The sequence below is a fragment of the Cynocephalus volans genome, chromosome 5, assembly GCF_027409185.1.
Source record: "Cynocephalus volans isolate mCynVol1 chromosome 5, mCynVol1.pri, whole genome shotgun sequence".
NCBI lineage: Eukaryota > Metazoa > Chordata > Mammalia > Dermoptera > Cynocephalidae > Cynocephalus > Cynocephalus volans.
The window spans coordinates 55,995,496-56,020,031 of NC_084464.1; the positions used below are offsets into that span (position 1 = coordinate 55,995,496).

Genomic DNA, 24,536 nt, shown 5'->3' on the forward strand with positions numbered 1-24,536 from the left:
CGGTACAGACTGCCACCACGTTGAATAATTTGTCCTCCGCGGTAACACAGGCCCTAGAAACACAGACTGCGCTAAACGCTCAGCTGAAGGGAGGATTAATGGTGGTTAACCAGCGGGTGGATCTTGTGCAGGAACAAATAGACATTTTATGGCAAATTGCTCAATTGGGGTGTCAATGGAAATATTCAGGGTTATGTGTCACCAGTATCCAATATAAAAAGTATACCAAAGCTGCAAATTTGTCTAAACAATTATCCCAGCATCTTTCAACAGGTTGGACGAGAGAATTTGACAACCTGATAAACCAGCTGCGCATGGCCATTGTGTCCGTGAATTCAACAAGAGTGGATGTCTCCTTCGCAGCCGGACTGTCCTCATGGATTAAAACGGCCGTGTCCCACTTCAAGGAGGGGGCAGGAGTGATTGGGGTTGGCATGTTCTTATGTGGGGGAACTGTGCTCCTACTATGGTTGGTGTGCAGATTAAAAGCCCAGACCCAGAGAGACAAAGCAGTCATCGCTCAGGCACTTCTAGTCCTGGAACAAGGAGACAATCCTAAAGTTTGGCTGTCCATGCTTAAAGATTAGCCTGCTCTGGCTCCCATCCCCCCTTTTTCTGTTGGCTGGCCTCCCTGAAGCTTGTTCAGAGGAGTTCGCCCTTGCTCAAACAGGTCTATGTGTAACAACAGGCTCCAGTGTGTCCAGAGACGGGCAACTTCCCCCAGACTTGAACCAACCTAAGACATGGTGCCCGGTGGCGATAGGGTCAACCTATGACGGGTAAGGTCAAAGTCTGTGGAGGGACGACCTAGGACAGGAACGCTGGCTAATTTGTCCGCGACCGCCGAGCTTGTACCAGCCGCTTTAAATGATAAAAAAGGGGGAGATGTGAGGAGCTGCCCGAAATCGCCATTACAAGATGGCGCTGATTTCCGGTGGAGGGCAGGGCTGCTCGGTAACACGCCTGGGCCGATTAGGCAGCCACCAATAAGGTAGGAGCACGTCCTAGGCGAGGAGCAGTCTCTATATAAAGGGCGCGGGTTCCCTCGCTCGGGGTCTCCATTTTTGGCAAGCTTATGCTCTCCCTCTCAAGATGCATTAAAGCTGATCTGCAGAAGGATCCTTTGTGTGCCGCGTCGTTCTTGCTGGCGAGACGGTAGCGCGGGACAGGACACAGTATTCCTTCTCTAAATTATAGTAATAGCAGTAGTAAATGGTCACTATGAGTATCCACAGCAAGGCTATTTAATGGCATGACTTAGATGAAAAATGGGTTGAAAAATCCTCAAGAATTTCAAATTTACTAGAGAAATGCAAACCTTTTCATATCCTAAGCTTCATTTTCCCCCACCCTCCAGGTTGAGGCATATCACTTATTTGATTTGTGCCAACTGGAAATTGTGTGATAGAATTGCTATTATGATGCTGTCAATGATATTCTCTCAAGTTCAAAAACTACCATGATTTCTGATGGCTGTATAGCTGTTTTCACTCCTCTATTCATTCAAAGGTAAATATTAGAAGAATCTCTATATTTTATGCATACAGTGTAATTATTTACCATTCCATTTTACAATCATGGTAGATTTTCACTATATGAATCTACCCGGCAACTAGTAAGCTATTCAATATGTTGTACTATGTTTTCATATCAGAACCAATTTCTCAGTTATTCTAATACTCTTTAATTATGAAAAGTAATAAAGAGCATTTTTATACGTGTGAAGAGTGATTGCTTAATCTCTCATCTTGATGAGCATGCAATGAATTCACTCCTCCTTCCCCCATTCTAATGCTTTTTAATTCAGGAACTAATCTCCCTGGTAGAAGCAGCTCATGGCAAAGCACTATTCAATCCTCATCGCCAGTTTTGTTACTTATGCCACCTCAGTAATGGTTTATGGGAGTGTTTTAAAATAGCAATAAAGTTTTCTATACAGAACTTCAATTTTAAGGGTTATCAAAATAGGACACACTAATATAATTTGTGATTGCATAAAATAAAGGAAGTAGGGGTACCACAGGGACGTAATGAATCACAGGAAGGAAACAGCCTTCTAGCTAACTAAACATTCAGTCTTTGTACTAAGTCAAAGCAAGTATATGTAACTCAGCAAACCAGAACACATTCTGTTTACATGAATAGGATAAAGGAGTCCACGAATACCATCTGGGGAAAAAATTCTTGGCTTTTTGTCTGTTCTTACTGTGCAGTAAATGAAGTACCACATATTTAACATAAACAGACTAAAAACACACCTGCTTTGAGGAAAACATACTCGTGCATACATACACATACATACCCAGTGGCTCAAAACAGAACACTGTGTATCAGTGAAATATGATTACTCTTCTTCATTTTTATTTTTAATTTTCTTTTCTAATTAATGCGCTGAGGAAATTTTACTAATTGTTTCTGTATAGCCCTTTGTTTCTGATTGCTGTTAATATTTTCTATCTAATTAGTCTTATTTTCTCTCATATACCACCACCTCATGCCTCAAGAAATACTATTGTATCTCATCTCTTTTAAGCATAAGAAATTGTTATAGTTATTGACTGACATTTAGTTTTTAATCTGTCACACAAAATGGGCATATTCTAAGCAGAATGTCTCTTTAGCTACATTTTCCCCACCGACTGCCATGAGTAGCTTGCTAAAAACAACCCAGAAGATCAACTGGAAAGGAATTTCCAGTCTTTTCCCCAAACTCTTAACATCTCCTTTTTTTCCTGCTGCAGTATATCCCACTAGTAGTCAATTCATTTGGAAAATAGCCTTTATTTCAATGTCAGAGAATTTCAGAGTATAAGTTGTTTACAGTTCCGGTAAATTACAAGCAGTATCTCATGTTACTTCGTTTTATTAGCATAGGTACAAAAACAGCATCTGCTTGCCTTTCCATGTGTGTCTCTTTCCCTTGCAGCAGACTTTTTACCTTGACAGTTTTTTTTTTTTTTTTTTCCCTGCTGGTCTACTAGAATCCTTCCCTCTGACTTAAGCTAAGCTCTTCTAGTTGTATGTATCCTGTGCAATATTTGGATTTCTTATCTGTGCCGAAAGTTTCAGTTTTGGCTAACACTTCTTATAAATGCCTGAGTAAGTTCCAAGTATTTCAGATTTACCAGAGAGTGCAAACCTTTCATAAAACTCCCACTCTCCAGATTGAGTTGCATGACTTAATTCAGATAGGTAGAGATTTGTACCAATTAGAAACCATGTGACTGGGCTGATATTATGCTGCTGATAATATCCATTTGATAATATCCAATTTTGAATTGATTTCTGATGGCTGTGTAACTAACTTCATTTTTCCATTCATTCCAAGTTAAATATCAAAAAAATCACTTTGTTTTATACCCAAAATATAATTATCTAGCATTCCACTTAAAAATCATATTGGATTTTCACTACATGAATCCACCCAGCAGTAAGTTAGCCTGCTGAACTATGTTTTCATATTTCTTCAGATTATTTGTAATCTTGACTTACAAAAAGTAATAAGGAATAAATTTATATGTGTTAAGAATAATTGTTTAATCTCCAATCTGGATTAGCATACATTATGTTTCCCCTTTCTCCCTCTGTTCTTAATTGTGGTGCTTTTTAGTTTAGTAAATGTTTTCCAAGTACTCTATTTTTTCATCAAATTTTATGTTCTCTTCTGTATCTGAATGAAAAGAATGTTTTAAACTCCTATTCTTCAGTTCCTTTTCCAAGATCTTTGGAAGCCTTGTTTATCAATAACTCTGTCTTCTTTCTCCAGTGCTGCCATTACTCTTGATTAATGTGAAGATTACACAGAAAAGAAAAGTAAGTAAATATCTACTATGTACAAGGCAGTCTGCTAAAGATTTTATTTATATTATTTTATTGTACATAGACAGGCCATTTTTTCAGGTTTAAAAAAATTTTATTTCTATATGTCTTTTTATCATATAAAATTTTAATACAGTTTAACTTTACCTTACTTGTTATATAAATATAATTAGAAGCGTTTATTTCCCAGATCTCAGTATTATATATTCTTCTACACTTGAAGAACATACAATAATTATTTTTAGAAATATGTATTTTTATCCTTTTACATTCTGAAATGAACTGTTCATATCCATCGTGATGTTTTGTTAGCAGTATTATTTTACAACATTGTTATAGGGAGCAATTAGTTTATGCTAATAATTTCAAATGTTTCTAGTTATTCTCACACCCCTGGATGAATTTATAAATTACATTCTTAGTTTACCAAGAATGTATCAACTATCCTTAGATACTTCTCTAGAGTAAGTTGTGAAATTCAAGTAATCAGTAATAAACATATAATCTGAAATTCAAAGGCATTATCTATATTTGAAGCACTGAGAATAAAATTGACTTCAGATTTTTAAAGTACATGGAAAAAGAAATGAGGACAATTAAATAAACGTGTGAATTAGAAAAAACTTAAGAAAACATCTTAAGAATGACTTAAGACTAATTTCGAAGTGGTATTTATCAGTAAAATTTTACTGACTCTGCACTTCTAATCCAGCTAAGAATCCAACATTAAGTAATAAATGTGAGAATAAATACTCTAAAAATCATGCTCATTACTCAGAGTGTTAAGTTTAATCTAAAAGTTTATCTGTTTTTCTTCTTTGCAATAGAGAAGGAGGATCAGAATGAAGAAGACCAAAGCAATTGGCTACTAAAGCAGAGGCTGATAAGCAGATGTCTGACAGTAGGAGCCAAGATAAAATAGTTGCTAAAAAAACAAAAAAGAAAAATATTATAGGCTATCTAGCTGGTTTAGTTGTAAATATATACATAAAGGATGTTTCAGGAAGTATATATATATATATATATATTTTTTCACTCCCCCCACCCCCCAGGAAGTATATATTGATATACTGAAAGCTTCCTAAACTTTTTGGTTGTGGAGACCATTACTGTTGCATACAGCTCAGTATGACAACTGATACTCGCAGCCAGCTAAGGTATGAAACAATCAGAAAAACTTAATATATTCATGACAGTCTTTAAAAAGTGAAGATAGCGTTTAATACACTTAGAAGGATATCTCTCAATAACAAAATTTAATATTTTTTCATTATTCTGGAAATTTAGTTATATATAAATTAGCCTATACTTCTTAAAAGACCAAACAGTTTTCTCCAAAACACCTTTATTTAAAGATTCCTTGATTTAGCAAATATCCTTAAGGAAATTAAAAATGTTTTACTTTTAAACTTTCTATCTTTATATACTTTGACAGAATGACATCTTTTATAAGAAACATTTCACTTAATATTTCCAGTAAACCTAGAGAGAGTTAGAAGATATTATCGTCATTTTATAGGTTTGGAAACTAAAGAACAGAAAGATTAAGCAACTTGCCCACAGTCACACAGTTTGTAAGATGTAGATGTGGAATTCAAACCATTTCTTCTCTAGAGAGTTTGGGGAGTCTATAGGATGAAAAATACTCATTTTTTTATGGGCACTGAGATCATAGTATATCTTTAAGGTCCTTTCTAATTATGAGTATTCCATGCTCCTCTGAAATGCAAAAAATATTGTTTCAGAATAGGATTTATATTTTGCAAAGGGTTAGTGGAAAATGGTGAACAAAAAAGTGCTTGAAAAAGAGAAGCCCAAAGAAAGGTAAGCAGGGTGTTTCTGGTCAAGATGGCAGACTAGATGGTCCCAGTGTTACTCTCTCCCACAAATCAATTTACAACTATAAAAATGTAACAATAGCCAACCTGGGGCTGCTAAAGCTCAGGGGAAGAGGAAAGACCGATGGAGTTCATGAAGGGGGAGAAACCACGATGAGAGAAAGAGAAAACTGCTCGGAGTGTTTTGGGCCATGGCCACTTTAATGCTGAAGTGCATGGAGCAGGAGCTGGCAGAAGCCACAGCTGCGCCCTTTAGATGGAGTTACTCGGAGGCGGCAAGGGAGAAGAGGACTTTGGTGACCCCCAGAACAGCAAGACCACTAATAGGGTTCCTGTGGACCCACACAGGAGTGAGAACCCAAACAGCTGAAAAAGGAGAGCCATTCAGAGGCTAGTGAGTCAACACAAGGGACTGGCGCAGGACCCGTCCCATGGGAAGTGTTTGGAGCACGGGAGGTGGGGGAGACAGGCCTACCAGGAGAACACTGGGACATAGCAAGGATAGCCAACCCACCCCCCCAGTCAGCACAGCACCACTCAGAGGAGACTGGGCAGGAATGCAGAATTTCATGGGGCAAAGTTTGATTAAAAAACTCAGGCCCAGAACACAGTTTCTACACAAGCCAGGTGCACCAAGTCTCTACAGAGCTGGAAGTACCTATAAGGTCAACCATTAAACTCTGAGCTGCACAAAAAGCCTTCCTGAGGGAAACAGCAGCAAAGGAGCAATTTGGCTCAACCATACAGCTCAAGTACTGGTTCCAACAGGAAGTTCCCCTGAGTTAGAAGTAAGCAAAGGACAAAAAATTAGTTCTGCCCCAGGCACACCACCAATGCCTTGGGGCCTGCTAGGGGACACGAGGCATGGAGCCAGGGACAGGACCCTCTCCCACAGCCACTCACCCTGCCAGTGCCTCAGGACCCTCCCAGGAACCCAAGGCTTGGAGCCCATGGACCTGGTGGCCTGGTGCTAGCAGCTGGGGACTGGACCCCTGTCCCACAACCAGGCACACCATGCCAGCGCCTCAGGGCCTGCCCAGGGACCTGAGGCATGGAGAAGGGGACTGGACCACCCCTCCCACAACCAGGCACACCGCACCAGCTCCTCAGGGCCCGCACGGGGACCCAGAAGGGAAGATCAGACACTCTCCACAACTAGGCACACTGCCAGCACCAAGGAGCATGCCAAAAACATCACCTCCATGTGGTGGCCCACCACAGCCACCACAATAACCATGGCCTCCATGAAAGCAGCTAGAGCTAGACACAACTACCACGCAGATGTTCTGCCAGCCAATGGAGTTCACTGACACAAGGAGAGTCACCAGCAGAGATAAAGAAAAGAAGAGGATGTCTCTCTCCACAAATGTCTGCCCATTTCAGAGTGACAGAAGAAGCATCTGCTCTATGATAATATTGGGGGACCTGATCACACCTATCAGCATTGGACAGAGCATCTAGGCAACAAATCAAGAGTAACCATTATTTTTTCAGAAGGAGAGAAAAAATCTAGGGTAATTAGAGGAGGGAGAGGGATGGGAAGAGATTGGACAAGAGGCCCAAAGAATAATTATGTTATGTAACAATATGTATGTTAGTAGTATTAATTTGATCAGCAAATCTCAATGTTAAACCCTCAAAATATGTATAATCAATTTTAATTCAATAAAAATTTTTTAAAAATAAAAAACGAATGGTAAGCAGAATCTTTTTGGCATGGAAAACACAAATTCAATTTCAAGTCTATGATAAAAATTTATCATACCTTAAATATGTAAAGAAAAAGAGTAACATTCTTCAACACAAGAAATGGTCTTAACAGTCAACAAAATATTTCTTAGGCATGGGGGGTAACATTAAAGTAGGCATCATTTGAAAGATCACTACACAAAGGTAATAAAATGTATAAGAAAGAACAAATTTAAACATATTTGAAAAAGGTACTTAAAATATTGTGGACTTTTCTAGAAATCTATCATACTGTTGTTTGTATTGACAATAGCCTTCAAGAAGAAAAGTTCTAGTAGAGACTTTTTCCTTGAAGACTGAAGTTTCTCCTGAAAGATTTCCCTTCAAGACTGTTTTTATTAAGAAAATCACTAGACTTGATATAAGATTTCCTGACAGTATGAAAAATAAAGTAATGGTATTTCAAATAAAATTTTATGGTCAAAACACAATAAAAAATTAATAATTTTTTCATTACTTAACTTTTACTCTCGAAATTCTCGGCCTTATTCTATTCAATCATTTTGTCTATGGCAGACTTAAAAATTCAAACATTGTCTTTTTTTCTAAATATGAAAGCACTTACTTTCAGTAATAAGAATAAAGCTCTTATGGGTGCCTTATGTTTACTAGGACTCAACTTTGTTTTCATGTTTTTGTCTTTCCATTTAAAAGCAAAAGTATTAACACTCTTGCTAAATAATTTTGGTATTTTCTATTATATTGGATATAAAATATGAGAGATCTTCAAAAAGTTCACAGAAAGATGTGTATTACCTTTTAATTCAATTTTTCCACAAACTTTTTTAAGTACCCTTGTATAAAGGGCCTTCAGTTGGGGAAATAAGACTAGTTAACTGCTGAGGTTCTACCTCACGGCCCCTGTGGTCAAAGTACATTTTGAGATAATATACAGCACAAAAGAAGACTGTGATGGTGAAATCACTTTCCTCTCTTCTGAACAGGCAGTAGAAAGAATCTAGGTGCTTTTTATTGTTTCCATAATTTTTGTATTACCTTTGATTGTCTACTCTCCCTTTAACAGAGCAAAATTACAAGGGGAAAAAAGTAAATCATTTAGGTAACAACCTTCTTTATTATCTTTGTCTATGAATTTTTGTAACATATATTGTTCTTGTAGCTTTTGAGGGAAAGTAAAATCTTTTTAAAAATATTATTATTTCCTTCTAAAATTAGGAAGTATGTTTTCTTTAAAAATTGAAGTTGGACAGGGAGATGGGAAATATGGCAAAAATATGCTATATAAATCCATCAACATAGGACACTTTCCTGTTAAGGAAATGAAGCTGACCTGGTTTACCAAAAAAAAAAAAAAAAAAAAAAAAAATCGGCCTGTATCCAGTTTACAGGTAGAAGCAGCTACTGAGCTCAGGTTTCCATGTTAAAATTCAGGCCTATGCTGTCAAACACTCCAATTTCAATGTTTCAAGAGAAGCCAGAAATACTAAATTTTTATGTAGGCAACTAAATCCACATCTTATAAACCATAGTGCAAGCAAAATAAAACATGTTTCTATGTCACATCTATGGGTCAACAGTTTTTAACCTCTAACTCTGATGCTTACTTTCCTCAATTCAATTCAATAAATACATGTTGAATACTATGAAAGACAACATATATTTTCATATAGATATGAATATACAAATATAAGAAGAATTCCAGGCTGGGCTATGTACCTTTTCTCAAAACCCTCATTTCATTCTACATATTAGCATTACCAGTTACTGTAATGCTTTAAAATTACTTTCTATGTCCCTATATCCATGACAAAACTGTAAATTCTTATTTATTTTTTATAACAGTGGAACCAGAGCTACATTAGATTCACCAAATAAAGGCTTACTGAATAAATGAAAAAATAAAATGAATAAATGAAATAAAAAATACCTAAAGATTTATTGAAGCAGAAAACAATTCAAAACAATAAATGGCAGTCTGAAAACTAAATGATAGCCTTGTCTACACTTTTGTTTTCAAGAACATTTTAAAAATATAACTTTGATGTGTAAAGGACACCTAAGGGTCATTTAAGTATCATTTTTTACTGTGGGTAAAGGCTTAGTCAGACAGGTATTCCTAACTATCAGAACAAACTAATAGCAATAAATATATAGAGAATATTTTGAGATGTTATGGTTGCTGGACCTAAAAAGACATAGCAGCATTGAGAACAACAGAGCTTTAAGAATAGCAATTCCTAAAGCCTTATCTACATATAACAGATCTACGCAAGTTTAAGCTGCAACCAGATATCACCAAGTGACATCACAGCATAATGTGGTAGTTTTAAACAATAAATAAAAACAATGTTAAAACTATCAAAAGAGGTCTAAACTGAGATTTAAACTAAACTTGATGTGTAAGCTTTAAGAATATCAGGAGACTACCATCAAAGGTAACCAAACAGGCAATTTATTTTTTAATTGAGAAGCTTATATCTGGAATCCCCACTGAATGCAATTAAAAACCTTGGATAGAATATATGCAACAATTATCTGAGGATTCTGAAAAGCAAATGGTAGCAGGCAGAAGGAAACTAGAACTCAAAATACAAAAACCTGGTACTGCATTTCATTGCTTTTATTTTCCACCAGTGGAAAATAAAATACTCTGTCCTGCACACAAAGGCAGAGTGAATCCAGAAACATTTTACCAGGTGCAGACAAAAAGAACTTCATGAGAACTCTTCTCTTTCTGCTATAAAGACTTGGAATAAATGCCCATGGGGCAGAGGATTGGGGTGGAAAGAATGGATAACGGTTAGAACGAGAGAATTTGGGGAGAGGTGATGGAACTGTTCTGAATCCTGATTTTGGTGATGGTAACAAGAGTCTACATTTTTTGTCAAAACACACAGAACTGAACAAAACAGAACAAAACCCCATGGATTTTGCTGTGTGTAATTTAAACAATAAATTTAAAATTTTTAAAAAAGAAACAAAAAATTAGAAAGTAATATAATGTACAGTGACTGCATAGTATTCTATGGTTAAAGAAGTAGCAACATTTAAAAAACAATTTTTCTATAATTTTTTTGTCTTTCCTCTAAAGAAGTCAAATTGTCACACATGGGAAATTGCACAGGATCAGGGGAGATACAAAAGGAATCAAGCCAAAAAAAGAGGCAGCAGGGATGTGAACTGCTGCACAATATAGGAGAGATAAACATTTTATACCCAGGCAAGTTGCCTGCCAGCTAAAACAACAAATAATCTGCAGAAAAGTCACAACAGTGTATTACATAAAATATCCACTTTTCAAACAAAAATTACTAGACATTCAAATAAACAAAAGTATGACACCTGCTAAACAAAAAGCAGAGTCAATAGAAATGGATTCCAACTTGGTTCAGATATTGAATTTAGACTACAAAGACTTCAAAGGAGCTATTACAAATATATTCGAAGAGTTAAAGGAAAAAATTGGTCTTAAAAGGTAAATGAAGAGAGAATTACAAAAGAGATTTAAATGGAGAGTATAACACACACACACACACACACACACACACACACACACACACACACACACACACACACACACACACACAATCTGTAATGCCTGCATAATATTCCTGGGTAAGGAAAGACAAATTTTTTCAAATAACCATTTCTCTATTATTTTTCCTTTCCTCTAAGAACTCACTCTGACACATGTCTGTTTATGGTAAAAAGTAAAAAGATCAAAGTAAGACCTTCCTCTAGCAAGGTCTCTCATTCAACTTTACATTTAGTGAAATCTGGACAGGGTCAATTTCATAAATAGGTATCAAAACTACTATGCAAATATTACATGGGTAAGGAAAAGTAAACATATAACAAGAGGATCTCTCATCACCATTAAAGACACATACTATTTCCTGTTTATACTAATGTAAGACATAATCAAATAATGTCCTAACTTCTACATTTAAAATGGAAGATACAAGTGTGTACCCCTATGATGGAGTTTGGATGTGTTGTTCCCTCCAAAACTCATGTGGAAATTTGATCTCCAATGTGGCAGTGTTGGAAACTGACTGAGTCATGGGGACAGATCCCTCATGAATGGACTAATGCTCTCCCTGGGGGAGGGGGGATTAATGAGTGAGTTCTCACTCTATTAGTTCCGTGAGAGCTCGTTACTTAAAAAGACCCTGGCACCTTCTTCCTCTCTTTTGCTTCCTCTCTCTTGCTTCCTCTTGCTATGTGATCTGCTTGTACCTGCCAGCTGACTGCAATTTTCCACCATGAGTAGAAGCAGGCTCAGGCCGGTGCCAGATGCTGCTATCCCAGAATCGTAAGCCAAATAAACCTCTTCTCTTTATAAATTACCCAGTCTCAGGTATTTCTGTTATAGCTACACAAAATGGACTAAAACACCCTATTTCAGAAAGGGGTGTTACAACCCAATTAGATACATTTTCAAACATATAGTATAATACAAAATACTAAGACTAAACAGAAAATATACTAGAGATTGACTAAATAGCAGAACAGAGATGGCAGGAAAATCAGTGAACTTAAAGATAAATCAATAGAAATTACCAAAGTCAAACAAACAAACAAAGAAAAGGCAAAAAAAGTTTGGAGAATAACTGAAGGCCATCAGAGATTTATGAAATAATACCAAATAGACCAACACACATATACTTGAAATCCGAAAATGAATGGAACAGGAAAAAAATTATAGCTGAAAACTTCCACAAATTGGTAGAAAAGATTAGTTTGCACATCCAACAAGACCAACAAAATTGCAAAGAAGACAATCACAAAGAAAATCAGTCCTAGAAGCATTAAATGCTGAAATCCAAAGAAAAGGAGAAAATCTCGAAAGTGGCCAGAAAAAGACTACGTGTTATACTATACATACATATAGGGAAACAAATGAGTAACAGCCAACTTGTCATCAGAAACTAATGTAGGCTAAAAAGTATTAGAATAACATATTCAAAAAGCTGAAAGGAAAAGATTATCAACCTAGAACTCTGCACAGAGAAAAAATATCCTTCAAGAATAAAGGTGAAAAAAAAATGTTCAGGTGAAACAAACTTTAGAGAACTCATTACTAGTACACCTGTACTACAAAAAATATTATAGGGAGTTCTTCAGGCTCAAACAAATGGTAACCCAAATCTGTAAGAAGGAATAAGCATGGCAAATGGTAGGTATGTGGGTGAATGTGAAATATTACATATACTTCTTTTTTTCTCTTCAATCCTTTAAAAGATATATGACTCTATAAGGGAACAAGTTATAACATTGTAATGTGAAGATAATAACATATACAGATTTAATATGCATGATAACAATAGTGCTAAATAGTAAATAAGAGAAAAAGATGTAAAGAGAAGGGGAGAAGACCATGTGAAGATGGATTCAGAGATAAATAACGGTATACCCACAATTGAGTACTTTAAAACTGTTGTGCCATTTCCTTCTAGCCTCCATGTTTTCTGATAAGAATTACACTATCTTTTAAATTACTCTTCCCCCATGGTAATAAATCTTTTAAGATTTATATTATGTTATTAGTGTTTAGGAGTTTGATTGCATTTCTTTGAGTTATCCTGTTTGGAGTTTACTCAGCTTCTTGAATCTGTAGATTTTTAAAAATTAATTAATTAATATATTTATTTTGGTGGCTGGCCAGTAAGGGACTCTGAACCCTTTACCTTGGTATTATAACACCACACTCTAACAATTTAAGCTAACCAGTCAGCCAAATCTGTAGAATTATGTGTTTCACTAAACTTTGGATGTTTTCAGCCATTATGTAATTATAGAGAAAATCCATTTACAATAGCAACAAAGAAGCTTACATACTTAGAAGTAAATTTAACAAGAAATATGTGAAGATCACAAAAGAAAACATTACAACACTCCTGAAAAACACAAAAATAGTCTTAAACAAATGTACAAATATCCCCCATTCTTAGGATGATTCAACATTCTAAAGATGCAGTTCTCCCAGAGTGAATTCATAATTCATGCAATTTCAATAAACATATCAACAAGCTTTACTATGAAGTTGATGAGTTCATACTAAAGTCCATGTAGAAAAATAAACATACAAGAATAGCTGGAAATACACTAAAAAATATTAAAAAAATAAAAAATAAAAATACAAAGGGACTCCTTAAAATATACTATAAAATCTGTATAAATGATCAATGCTACACTAGCACATACATAGACAAATAAGCCATTAATACAGAATATAAAATCAGCAATAGATCCCAATACATACATAAATTTAGTTTATGATAAAGAGATCACTGCAAATCACTAAGATGGACATTTTAATAAATGGTGATGATAAAACTGGGTAGCCATTTGAAAAAAGATTAAATTAGATACATATCTCACATACACACACACACAAACTACAAATGGATTAAGGATCTAAATGTAAAATATAAAATCATGCAAGTACCAGAAAGAAACATGGGTGAATTCCTCTTTAAACTTAGTATAGGGAAAGACTTGCTAACAATGATTCAAAAATCCAAAGGCAGTCAAAGATTGATTCATTTAACTACATTAAAATAAAAATGCCTGGATACAAAACAAAACCCATAAAAAAAAATTTTAAAAATAACTGACACACTGAAAGGATATATGTGTACCACATAGCACAAATGATTAATATCTCAAAAATCAGTGGTATATATGACCAAAAACCCAACAGAAAAATGGGAAAAGGACATGAAAGAGCTCCTAATCGCCAACATTAGAACAACTTGAGCAACAAAAATAAATAATGATAGTATTGAATAACGACAACTAGAGTAAAATTAAAATATCAATTAGTCCAGACACATATACATAGACAATTAAATAAATTAATTTGAGACAAAGGACAGCTTTTCCTTTCAGAATAATTCCAATTAGTAACTGTAAAAGGAAAGAAGTAAACGAAATCACCACTAGGCAAATAACACAGTAATAATGTCTCAAACATGATCCACTGATGACTGTTAAAATTAATAGGCAAAAATTTGGGGGAAAAGAAAATAGTCACATAGTCACAAAACATCTACCACCCTCAAGGTACTTATTAACCATAAAATTAAAAATAGTAACTTGATAGTGGATAAACTCAGCATCTGCTACCTTAAACCAATTATCAAGGTTAATATTACAAATAAGACATATCAACAACATGAACATGAATATGATGCACTGAGAAGGACCCACCACTTCCCTGGTAACCTTGCCAAAAATGCATAACCTCATTCTAACCATAAGAAAACACCAGACCAAATGAAATAGAAGAGCATTCTACAAAATAACTGTCCAATGCTTTTCAAAACTGTTAAGGTCATGAAGGAAAGGGAAGTGAGAACTGTCATATATAGGAGACAACAAAGACACACCAACTAACTGCATCATGGCATCCTGAATTGGGTCCTGGAATAGAAAAGCGACATTAATGGGAATACTGAGGAAATTCCAATAAGGTCATTAATTTAGTTAACAGTATTCCACCAATGTGTTTTCCTGGTTTTTATACCAGCATCATAGTTATGTAAGATGTTAAGATTAGAGGAAGAGAGCAGACCCATGAGGCGCTGGCAACACCTCCCCACTCCTTGTACCTGGAGGGGAGCACCAGCCTCTGCAGCCTGACCCACCGAGGTGAGCGCAGCAGACCTGCACAGTGCTGGCAAGCCCTCACCTCCCCTTGGATCTGGTGAAGGGTTACCAGCCCCCACAGCCTGACCTGCCAAGGTGAGTTCAGAAGAACCACACGGCACTGGGGGCTTATTCTACAACCACAGATTCTGGAACAGGACCCAAGGTGGTTTATAAGAACCACCACCACACCTACTGTCAATCAAAGACAAATCACTATGACAGTAGCTGCTAGGGCCACTCCACAGCCAACCTCAGTGTAATGGAAGGAGCAAACCCTCTACCAAATGACGAAACGTCAATGAAAAAAATACTAGAACTACAAATAAACAAAAAGAAATGACACCACTGAAAGAATATAGTAACACTCCAATGTCAGATTCCGTGGAACAGGGAATCCTTGAAATGTCTGAAAAAGAATTCCAAGCAATGATCTCAAGAAAACTTGAAGAAATAAAGGAAGACTCAATTAGAGAACACAAAGAAACAAAAAGTTACTCAGAATATGAAGGAGGAAATCCATAAACAGATTAACACCTTAAAAAAGAGTGTAGCAGAACTTCTAGAAATGAAAGATTCACTCAATAAAATAAAAAACACAACTGAGAGCTAGAGCAGAAGGGTAAAGCAATCAGAAGAATTTCAGATCATGAAGATGGTCTTTTTGAAATAATTCAGGCAGACAAAAAAAGGAAAAAAGAATTAAAAATAATGAGGAAAATCTAAGAGAGATAGCAGATAACCTCAAGCACTCTAACATCCAAATTGTGGGTATTCCAGAAGGGGAGGAGAAAGGAAAAGGTATTGAAAATCTATTGAAGGAAATACTTATAGAAAATTTCCCAAGTGTAGGACAAGATACAGACGTTCAGATCCAGGAGGCTCAAAGGTTCCCAAACAGATTGGATCCAAAAAGATCCTCCCCAAGACACATTATACTTAAATTAACAAAGCTCAAAGACAAAGAGAGAATTCTAAAAGCAGCAAGAGAAAACCATCTGGTCACTTATAGGAGAACCCCCATCAGACTTACAGCAGACTTCTCAACCAAAACCCTATAGGTCAGAAGAAAGCGGAATGATATATTCAAAATACTAAATGAAAAAAAAAGGCCAACAAAGAATTCTTTACCCAGCAAGGTTCTCCTTCAGAAATGAGAGAGAAATAGTGTATTTCCCAGACAAAGAAAGGTTGTGGGAGTTCACCACCACATGACCAGCCCTGCAAGAAATGCTCAAGGGAATGTTTCATCTGGAACTATCACAAATAAACAAGAAAGAGCAAAACCCACCATTTAAGCAAAACTTCCAGCAAGAAAGAGAAAGAAGCTAAATCATCCCACCTTAAATTTCCAACTAACATCAAAGAAGAGAAATAAAAGAGGAAATAATGATCAAAAGATATTTAAACCATCTAAACAAGAAGCAATTAAATGATAGGAATTAAGCAACACTTGTCAATAACTACCCTAAATGTGAATGGACTAAACTCCCCATTCGAAAGATACAGACTGACTGACTGGATTAAAAAGCTAGACCCAAGAATATGCTGTCTTCAAAAGACCCACCTCACCACCTGTAGAGACACACACAGACTAAAAGTGAAGGGACAGAAAAAGATATACCATGCAAACAGAAACCAAAAACAAGCAGGAGTAGCTATTAGTATATTGGGCAAAATAGACTTTAAACCAAAAAACATAAAAAGAGACAAAGAAAGCAACAATATAATGACAAAAGGATCTATCCAGCTAGAAGACACAACAATCATAAATATATATGCACCCAATACTGCAGCACCCAGATATATAAAGCAAACACTCTTAGACCTAAAGAAAGAAATAGGTCCTAATACATTAATAGTGGGTGATCTGAGCACCCCTCTCTCAGTATGGAACAAATCTTCCAGGCAACAAGTCAACAAAGAGGCACAGGATTTAATCTACACCTTAGACCAACTGGACCTGGCAGATATATACAGAACATTTCACTCAACAACTAAAGAACATACTTTCTTCTTATCAGCTCATGGAACATTCTCTAGGATAGACCACATATTAGGTCACAAATCTACTCTCAGCAAATTTTCAAAAACTGAAATCATTCCACATATCTTTTCAGACTACAATGGACTAAAATTGGAAATTAATAATAAGCAAAACTCTGGAAAATATACAAATACATGAAAACTAAATAATAGACTCCTGAATGACCTACGGGTCCAAGAAGAAACTAAATCAAAAAATTTCTAGAAACTAATGAAAATAAAGATACATCATACCAAAACCGGTGGGATATCGCAAAAGCAGTACTAAGAGGCAGGTTCATTGCAATAAATGCTTACATCAAAAGAATGGAAAAACCTAAACAACCTAACACTACGCCTCAAAGAACTTGAAAAACAACAACAATCCAAACCTAAACATAGTAGATGGAAAGAAATAATAAAGATCAGAGAAGAACTAAATGAAATAGAGACCCCAAAAAACAACAGAAAAGATCAACAAAAAAATGTTGGTTTTTTGAGAAGATAAATAAAATAGACAAACCATTAGCTAGATTAACAAAAAAAAAAGAAGAGAGAAGACCCAAATAAAAAAAGAGTCAGAAATGAAAATGGAGACATAATAACCAATACCACAGAAGTACAAAGAATCATTAGAGACTATTATAAAGAACTGTATAACAACAAATTTGAAAATCTGGAAGACATGGATAAGTTTCTAGATGCATACAAACTGCCAAGACTGAACCAAGAAGAGAGAGAAAACCTGAACAGACAAATAACAAGCAATGAGATTGGAGCGGTAACTAGCAATCTTCCAACAAAGAAAAGTCCAGGTCCAGATGGCTTTACAGCTGAGTTCTATCAAACTTTTAAAGAGAAGTTAATACCAATTCTCCTCAAACTATTCAAAGCAATTAAAACAGAAGCTACTCTCCCAAACTCATTCTATGAGACCAACATAACTCTTATAACCAAAACCAGATGAAGACACAACAAGAAAAAGAAAATTACAGACCAATATTGTTGATGAAACTAGATACAAAAATCGTCAAAAAAAATTAGCAATCAGGGCCAACCCTGTGGCGCACTCGGGAGTGTGCGGCGCTGGGAGCGCAGCGACGCTCCCACCGTGGGTTCGGATCCTATATAGGAATGGCCGGTGCACTCACTGGCTGAGTGCCGGTCACGAAAAAGAAAAAAAAAAAAAAAATTAGCAATCATAATACAGCAACACATCCAAAAAATTATACACTATGATCAAGTGGGATTCATCCCAGGGATGCAAGGATGGTTCAACATACAAAAGTACACAAATGTGATACACCACATCAACAAACTCAAGGACAAAGACCATATGATTATCTCAATAGATGCTGAAAAAGCATTTGACAAAATTCAACACCCCTTCATGATAAAGACTCTCAACAAATTAGGTATAGAAGGAAAGTATCTCAAAACAATAAAAGCCATTTATGACAAGCCCACCACCAGTATCATTCTGAATGGGGAAAAACTGAGGGCCTTTCCCTTAAGAACAGGAACAAGACAAGGATGTCCACTCTCACCACTTCTATTTAACATAGTACTGGAGGTACTAGCTAGAGCAATCTGGCAAGAGAAAGAAATAAAAGGAATCCAGATTGGAAAAGATGAAGTCAAACTTTCTCTATTTGCAGATGACATGATACTACATATAAAAAAACCAAAAGACTCTATCAAAAACCTCCTACAGCTGGTTAATAACATCAGTAATGTTTCAGGATACAAAATAAATGCTCTCAAATCAGTTGCATTTATATACTCAAATAACAAACAACCAGAAAGAGAAATAAAGTAAGCCCATTTACAAGTGTCAAAAAAGAAAAAATAAAATACCGAGGAATCAATTTACCGAAGAAGTGAAGAACCAAGAACCACAAACCATTTATGAAAGAAATTATAGAGGACACAAAAAGATGGAAAGATATTTCATGCTCTTGGATTAGAAGAATTAATATTGTGAAAATGTCTATACTACCCAAAGCAATCTGCAGATTCAATGCAATCCCCAACAAAATACCAATGACACTCATCACGGAAATCCAAAAAAAATTTCACCTTTCATATAGAACAACAAAAGACCCCAAATAGCCAAAGCAATCCTGAGCAAAAAATAAATAAATAAATAAAGCCAGAGGCATAATACTACCTGAATTCAAATTATACTACAAAGCTATTGTAACCAAAACAGCATGGTACTGGTATAAAAATAGACATTCAGACCAGTGGAGTAGAATTGAGAACACAGAAATCACCCCTCAGGCTTACAGCTATCTGATCCTGTAAAAAGGCAACAAAAACCTACATTGTGGAAAAGACTGCCTCTACAACAAGTGGTGCTGGGAAAACTGGATATGCATATGCAGAAGAATGAAATTAGATATGCATCTCTCACCATACATTAAAATCAACTCAAAATGGATTAAAGACTTAAGTGTAAGACCTGAAACTGTAAAACTACTAAGGAAATATATAGGTGAAACACTTCAGCAACTAGGTCTGGACACAGATTTTATGAACATGAGCCCAAAAGCAGAAGCAGCAAAAGAAAAAATAAACAAATAAGACTATATCAAACTAAAAACCTTCTGCACAGCAAAGGAAACAATCAACAGAGTAAAATGACAACCTACAGAGTGGGAGAAAATTTTTGCTAACTATGCATCCTACAATGGATTAATATCCATAATATACAAGGAACTCACAGAATTATACAGTAAAAAACCAAATAACCCAATTTAAAAATGGGCATATGAGCTGTAAAAACATTTTTCAAAGGAAGACATACAAATGACCAACGGGTACATGAAAAAATGCTTAACATCACTAGTCATCAGGGAAATGCAAATTAAACTAACTTGACATACCACCTCACCCCAGTTAGACTGGCTATAATCAGAAAGATGGTGAACAACAAATGCTGGTGAGTGTGTGGACAGAAGGGAACACTCCTACATTGTTGGTGGGACTGTAAATTAGTACAACCACTATGGAGGTTTCTCAAACAACTACAGATAGATCTTCCATACAATCCAGCAATCCCTCTTCTGGGTATATACCCAGAGGAATGGAAATCATCATGTCTAAATTCTGCACTCTCATGTTCATCACAACTCTGTTTACAATAGCCAAGACAAGGAACCAACCTAAATGTCCATTGATGGATGACTGGATAAGGAAACTGTGGTATATATACACCATGGAATACTACTCACCATAAAAAAGAATGAAGTACTCCCACTTGCAACAACACGGATGAGCCTGGAGAAACTTATGTTGAGTGAAATAAGCAAAGCACAAGGAGATACATACCACATGTACTCACTCATATGTGAGAGCTAAGAGAGAAAGAAGGAAGGAAAGAAAGACCACAGTAGTGCGCTGGACTTGCAGAGGAAGAGAACATTCCTTGGGCTACAAAGTGGAGTCGGGGGGGAAGAGGGAAGGGAAGGGAGGTGGGGGATAATAGGGTGGGGGACACAGGGTACAAATGCAATTTGTGGTAATGGGTATGCTGCCAGTATGAATCTGGCCCTCACATCAGGGGCATGAAGGTTGACAATCAGTTTTGTATCTCATGAATATTTATAACATATATATATATGAGGACACTGAAGGGAATTCTCTACAATATTTGTGAAATTTTTCTGTAAGTCTTAAATTCAAAATAAGTTTTCTAAAAATTCTGGAAAAACTATAGTGATAGTGTGACAGAAAGCAGATCGGTGATTGCCAATGGCTAGAGGGTGGGGTAAAAGGACTGACTACACAGGGGAACAAGGGAATGTTTTTAGATAACAAAAATTTTCTATATCATGATTGTTTTGGTACTTACATGAAAATATTCTTTTTTCAAAACTCATCAAATAATTCAATTAAACTGATAAATTTTGTTATAACTATATCTCACAAAGTTAACAAAAAAGAATGCCAAATGTAAATAAAATCTTCTTTAAAAAAGTGTTGAGTTACAATCCCAATAAAGGCAGAATGCAGAGAAGATACATCAAATAAGATTACTTATGCACTTACCAAATTAATTAACTGAGTGTGTACCACATCTTCTATCAAAAGTGATGTTTCATGAAGAGGCCTCCTAGCATCACCTAAAGAAAACCTGCAAAAAAATTTTAAATACACCAATATTAAGGACTGTAAAACTAAGAAAGGCAAAAAGTGAAAGATATTTACTGCAAGAATCAGTTTAATAAAGAGAATACCTATTGTTCTCTCAAATGACCAAATGGATGTACAATTTTCTCTAGACAAAGAAAACAAATCTGTCCTACACAAGCTGCAACTTCCAAAGAAAAATGCAGTATTATCTAGGATATTTCTTGATTTGTACAGTATTTTTAAAGGGCATTTATGGTTTCAAAATGCTAAATACTAACAAACTCTTCATAACATCAGCAATTAGAAACCCATGTAACCACATCCAAACTACCAACACAAGAGCACAGTAACAGCTACATAGCAAGTTAAAATAGTTTGTGATGTTATCAACAAATTTTTGTTATGTATATTTTACCACAGGAAAAACAAAACAAAACAAAAAACAACGAATAAAAACTTAACATATTTAAGAGCAGAATAGATGAAGGTAAAAAGGTAATCAGTGTTTACGACAACAAATCTGAGTAAATTACATATAACACAGCATGGATAATAAGAGAATACTATGATCAATATTATTGAAAAATTTCAATACTGTAGCAAAATCAATAAACTTCTAGAAAAATATAAACAACCAAAACCTACTCAAGAAGAAACAGAAAGCTTAACTAGTCCTATAAAGTTTAAAGAAATTAAACCAGCAATTAAAGAAAAATTGCTTCACATGAATATTCTACCAAACTTGCAAATATGCCATTCTAACTTTACACAACTTTTTCAGAAAAGAGACACTCCTAAACCCATTTTTTTTTTGAAGCTAGTATAACCTTGATATCAAAACCAGAAAAGGACTGTAAAAGAAAAAAAAAATTACACATAAATTTTACTCATGTACATAAGTGAAACATTAATAAACCAAACACTGCAATGTGTTAAAAAGAAAAGGATAATATATCATGACCAAGTTAAGTTCATCCTAGTGTGATGGTTAATTTTATGTGTCAATTTGACTAGGCTGCAGGGTGTCCAGACATTTGGTTAAACATTATTCTGTGTGTGTCTGCGAGGTTGTTTTGGATGAGATTAACACTTGAATTGGTAGACTGAGTAAAGATTACACTCGCCAATGTGGATGGGCTTTATCCAGTCTGTTAAGGCATGAATAGAACAAGAACAAAAATCAGAGTAAGGGAGAATTCCCTCTTTTTCCCAGCCTGCACCTACGACCTCATGCGGAGTTCCCTATGATCAGTTGACAGAGGAAGAGAAGACTAGAGGTTGGTTTAAATATGATTCTGCATGATATACAGGCTCACCTGGCAAGCGACAACTGCAGCACCTTTCTCCGTCATCCCTAAAGGACAATGGTGAAAGGAAAGCCTCCAAAGGGACAGAAATTTGAGTACTGCACCTGGTTGTTCACTTTGCTTAGAAGGAGAAATGGCCAGACATATGAGTATATATTGATTCATGGTCTGTGGCCAGTTTTGGCTAACTGGTCAGGGACTTGGAACAAGACTTGAAAAGTGGCCACAAGAAAATTTGGGAAAGGGGTATACTATGGGTTGTGTACCACAAAAGGTCATGTGTTAGAAACTTGATCCCCACTGTAACAGTGTTAAGAGGGTGGGAAATCTGATTAAGATCTTTGAAAGATGGGGCCTTCAAGAGGTGATTGAATTGTGAGGACTCTCACTCATTCTCTCTTGAGAATGGATTAATTAATTAATTAGTTAACCCAGAATAAAGGGTTAATGGTTTAACGGGTAAACATGGGTGTAGACTGGTGACTTTATAAGGAGAGCACATGAAAGTGCTCTGGCCATTCTTACCGCATATACTCTGGTCACCACAGGACATAGAGTTCCCACCAAGAAGAATGCCCTCACCATATGTGCTCCCTAGACCATGGATTTCCCAGCCTCCAAAACTATAAGAAAGAAACCTCTTTTCTTTATAAACTACCCAGTTTCAGGTATTCTGTGATAAGCAACAGAAAACAGACTAATACAGGGTATGTAGATAGACCTCTTTGAATGGGCAAAATAATGTAATTTGTTCCCATGTGAATGCTCACCAAAGAATGACCTCAGCAGATGAGGATTTTTAATAAGTAGATAGTATGACCCATTCTGTGGATACCAGTTCCTCTTTCCTCAGCCACCCCTGTCATCACCCAGTGGGCTCATGAACAAAGTTGCCATGATGGCAGAAATGGAGGTTATACATGAGCTCAGTAACGTGGACGTTCATTCACCAAGGCTGACCTGGCTACTGCCACAACTGAGTGCCCAATCTGCCAGCAGCAGAGACTAACATGGAGTCCCTAATACGGTATCATTCCCTGGAATGATTAGCCAGTTACCTAGTAGTGGGATGATTACAATGGATTGCTTCCATTATGGAAAGGGTAGTGTTTTGTTCTTACTGAAATAGACACCTACTCTGGATACAGATTTGCCTTCCCTGCACACAATGCTTCTGCTGAAACTACCACCCATGGACTTACAGAATGCCTTATTTCCATTTCCATTGTATTCCACATAGCACTGCTTCCAATCAGAGAACTCACTTCACAGCAAAACAAGTATAGCAATGGGCTTATGCTCATGGAATTCACTGTACATAATGTTTCCTATCATCCTGAAAAAACTGGTTTGAGAGAATGGTGAATGGCCTTTTGAAGACTAAGTTATACCACCAACTAGATGTTCATGTCTGGCAGGGCTGGGGCAAGGTTCTATTATATATGGTACTATTTCTCCCATAGCAAGGATTTACGGGTCTAGGAATCAAGGGGTGGAAATAGGAGTGGCACAACTCACCATAACCCCTAGTGACCCACCAGCAAAATTTCTGCTTCCTGATCTCATAACCTTATGCTCTGCTAGTCTAGAAATCTTAGCTCCAAAAGGAGGAATGCTTCCACCAGGAGACACAATGACGAACTGGAAGTTAAGACTGCCACCCAACCACTTTGATCTCCTCATGCCTCTGAATCAAAAGGCAAAGGGATTTAGTGTGCTGCTTGGGATAATTGATACTGACTATCAATAGGAAACTGGACTGCTACTCCACAATGCGGGTAAGGAAGAATATGTCTGGAACACAGGAGATCCCTGAGGATGTCTCTTAGTACTGGTATTACCATGCCCTGTGATTAAGGTCAATGGAAAACTACAGCAATTCAATCTAGGCAGAACTACTAACAGCTCGGACCCTTCAGAAATAAAGGTTTAGGTCAAATCACCAGATAAAGAACCATGACTAGCTGAGGTGCTTGATGAAGGCAAAGGAAATACAAAATGGATAGCAGAGGAGGTAGTCAGCTATAAATACCAGCTATGAGCACAT

General features: G+C 36.2%; 1 protein-coding gene across 4 annotated transcripts in view; it reads right to left on the reverse strand.

Moving 5' to 3' along the window:
• The window catches only part of SUPT3H (SPT3 homolog, SAGA and STAGA complex component), a 547,871-nt gene that overhangs the window by 283,967 nt on the left and 239,368 nt on the right, over positions 1-24,536 (reverse strand). For all 4 annotated transcript variants that reach the window (XR_010023599.1, XM_063096838.1, XM_063096839.1 and 1 more), the window contains exon 3: positions 21,099-21,183. Coding sequence is in view for 3 of the 4 variants with exons in the window: in XM_063096838.1 (XP_062952908.1) it covers positions 21,099-21,183 (85 nt within the window). In the remaining variant the exon portion in view is untranslated. The remainder of the gene's footprint in view (positions 1-21,098; positions 21,184-24,536) is intronic.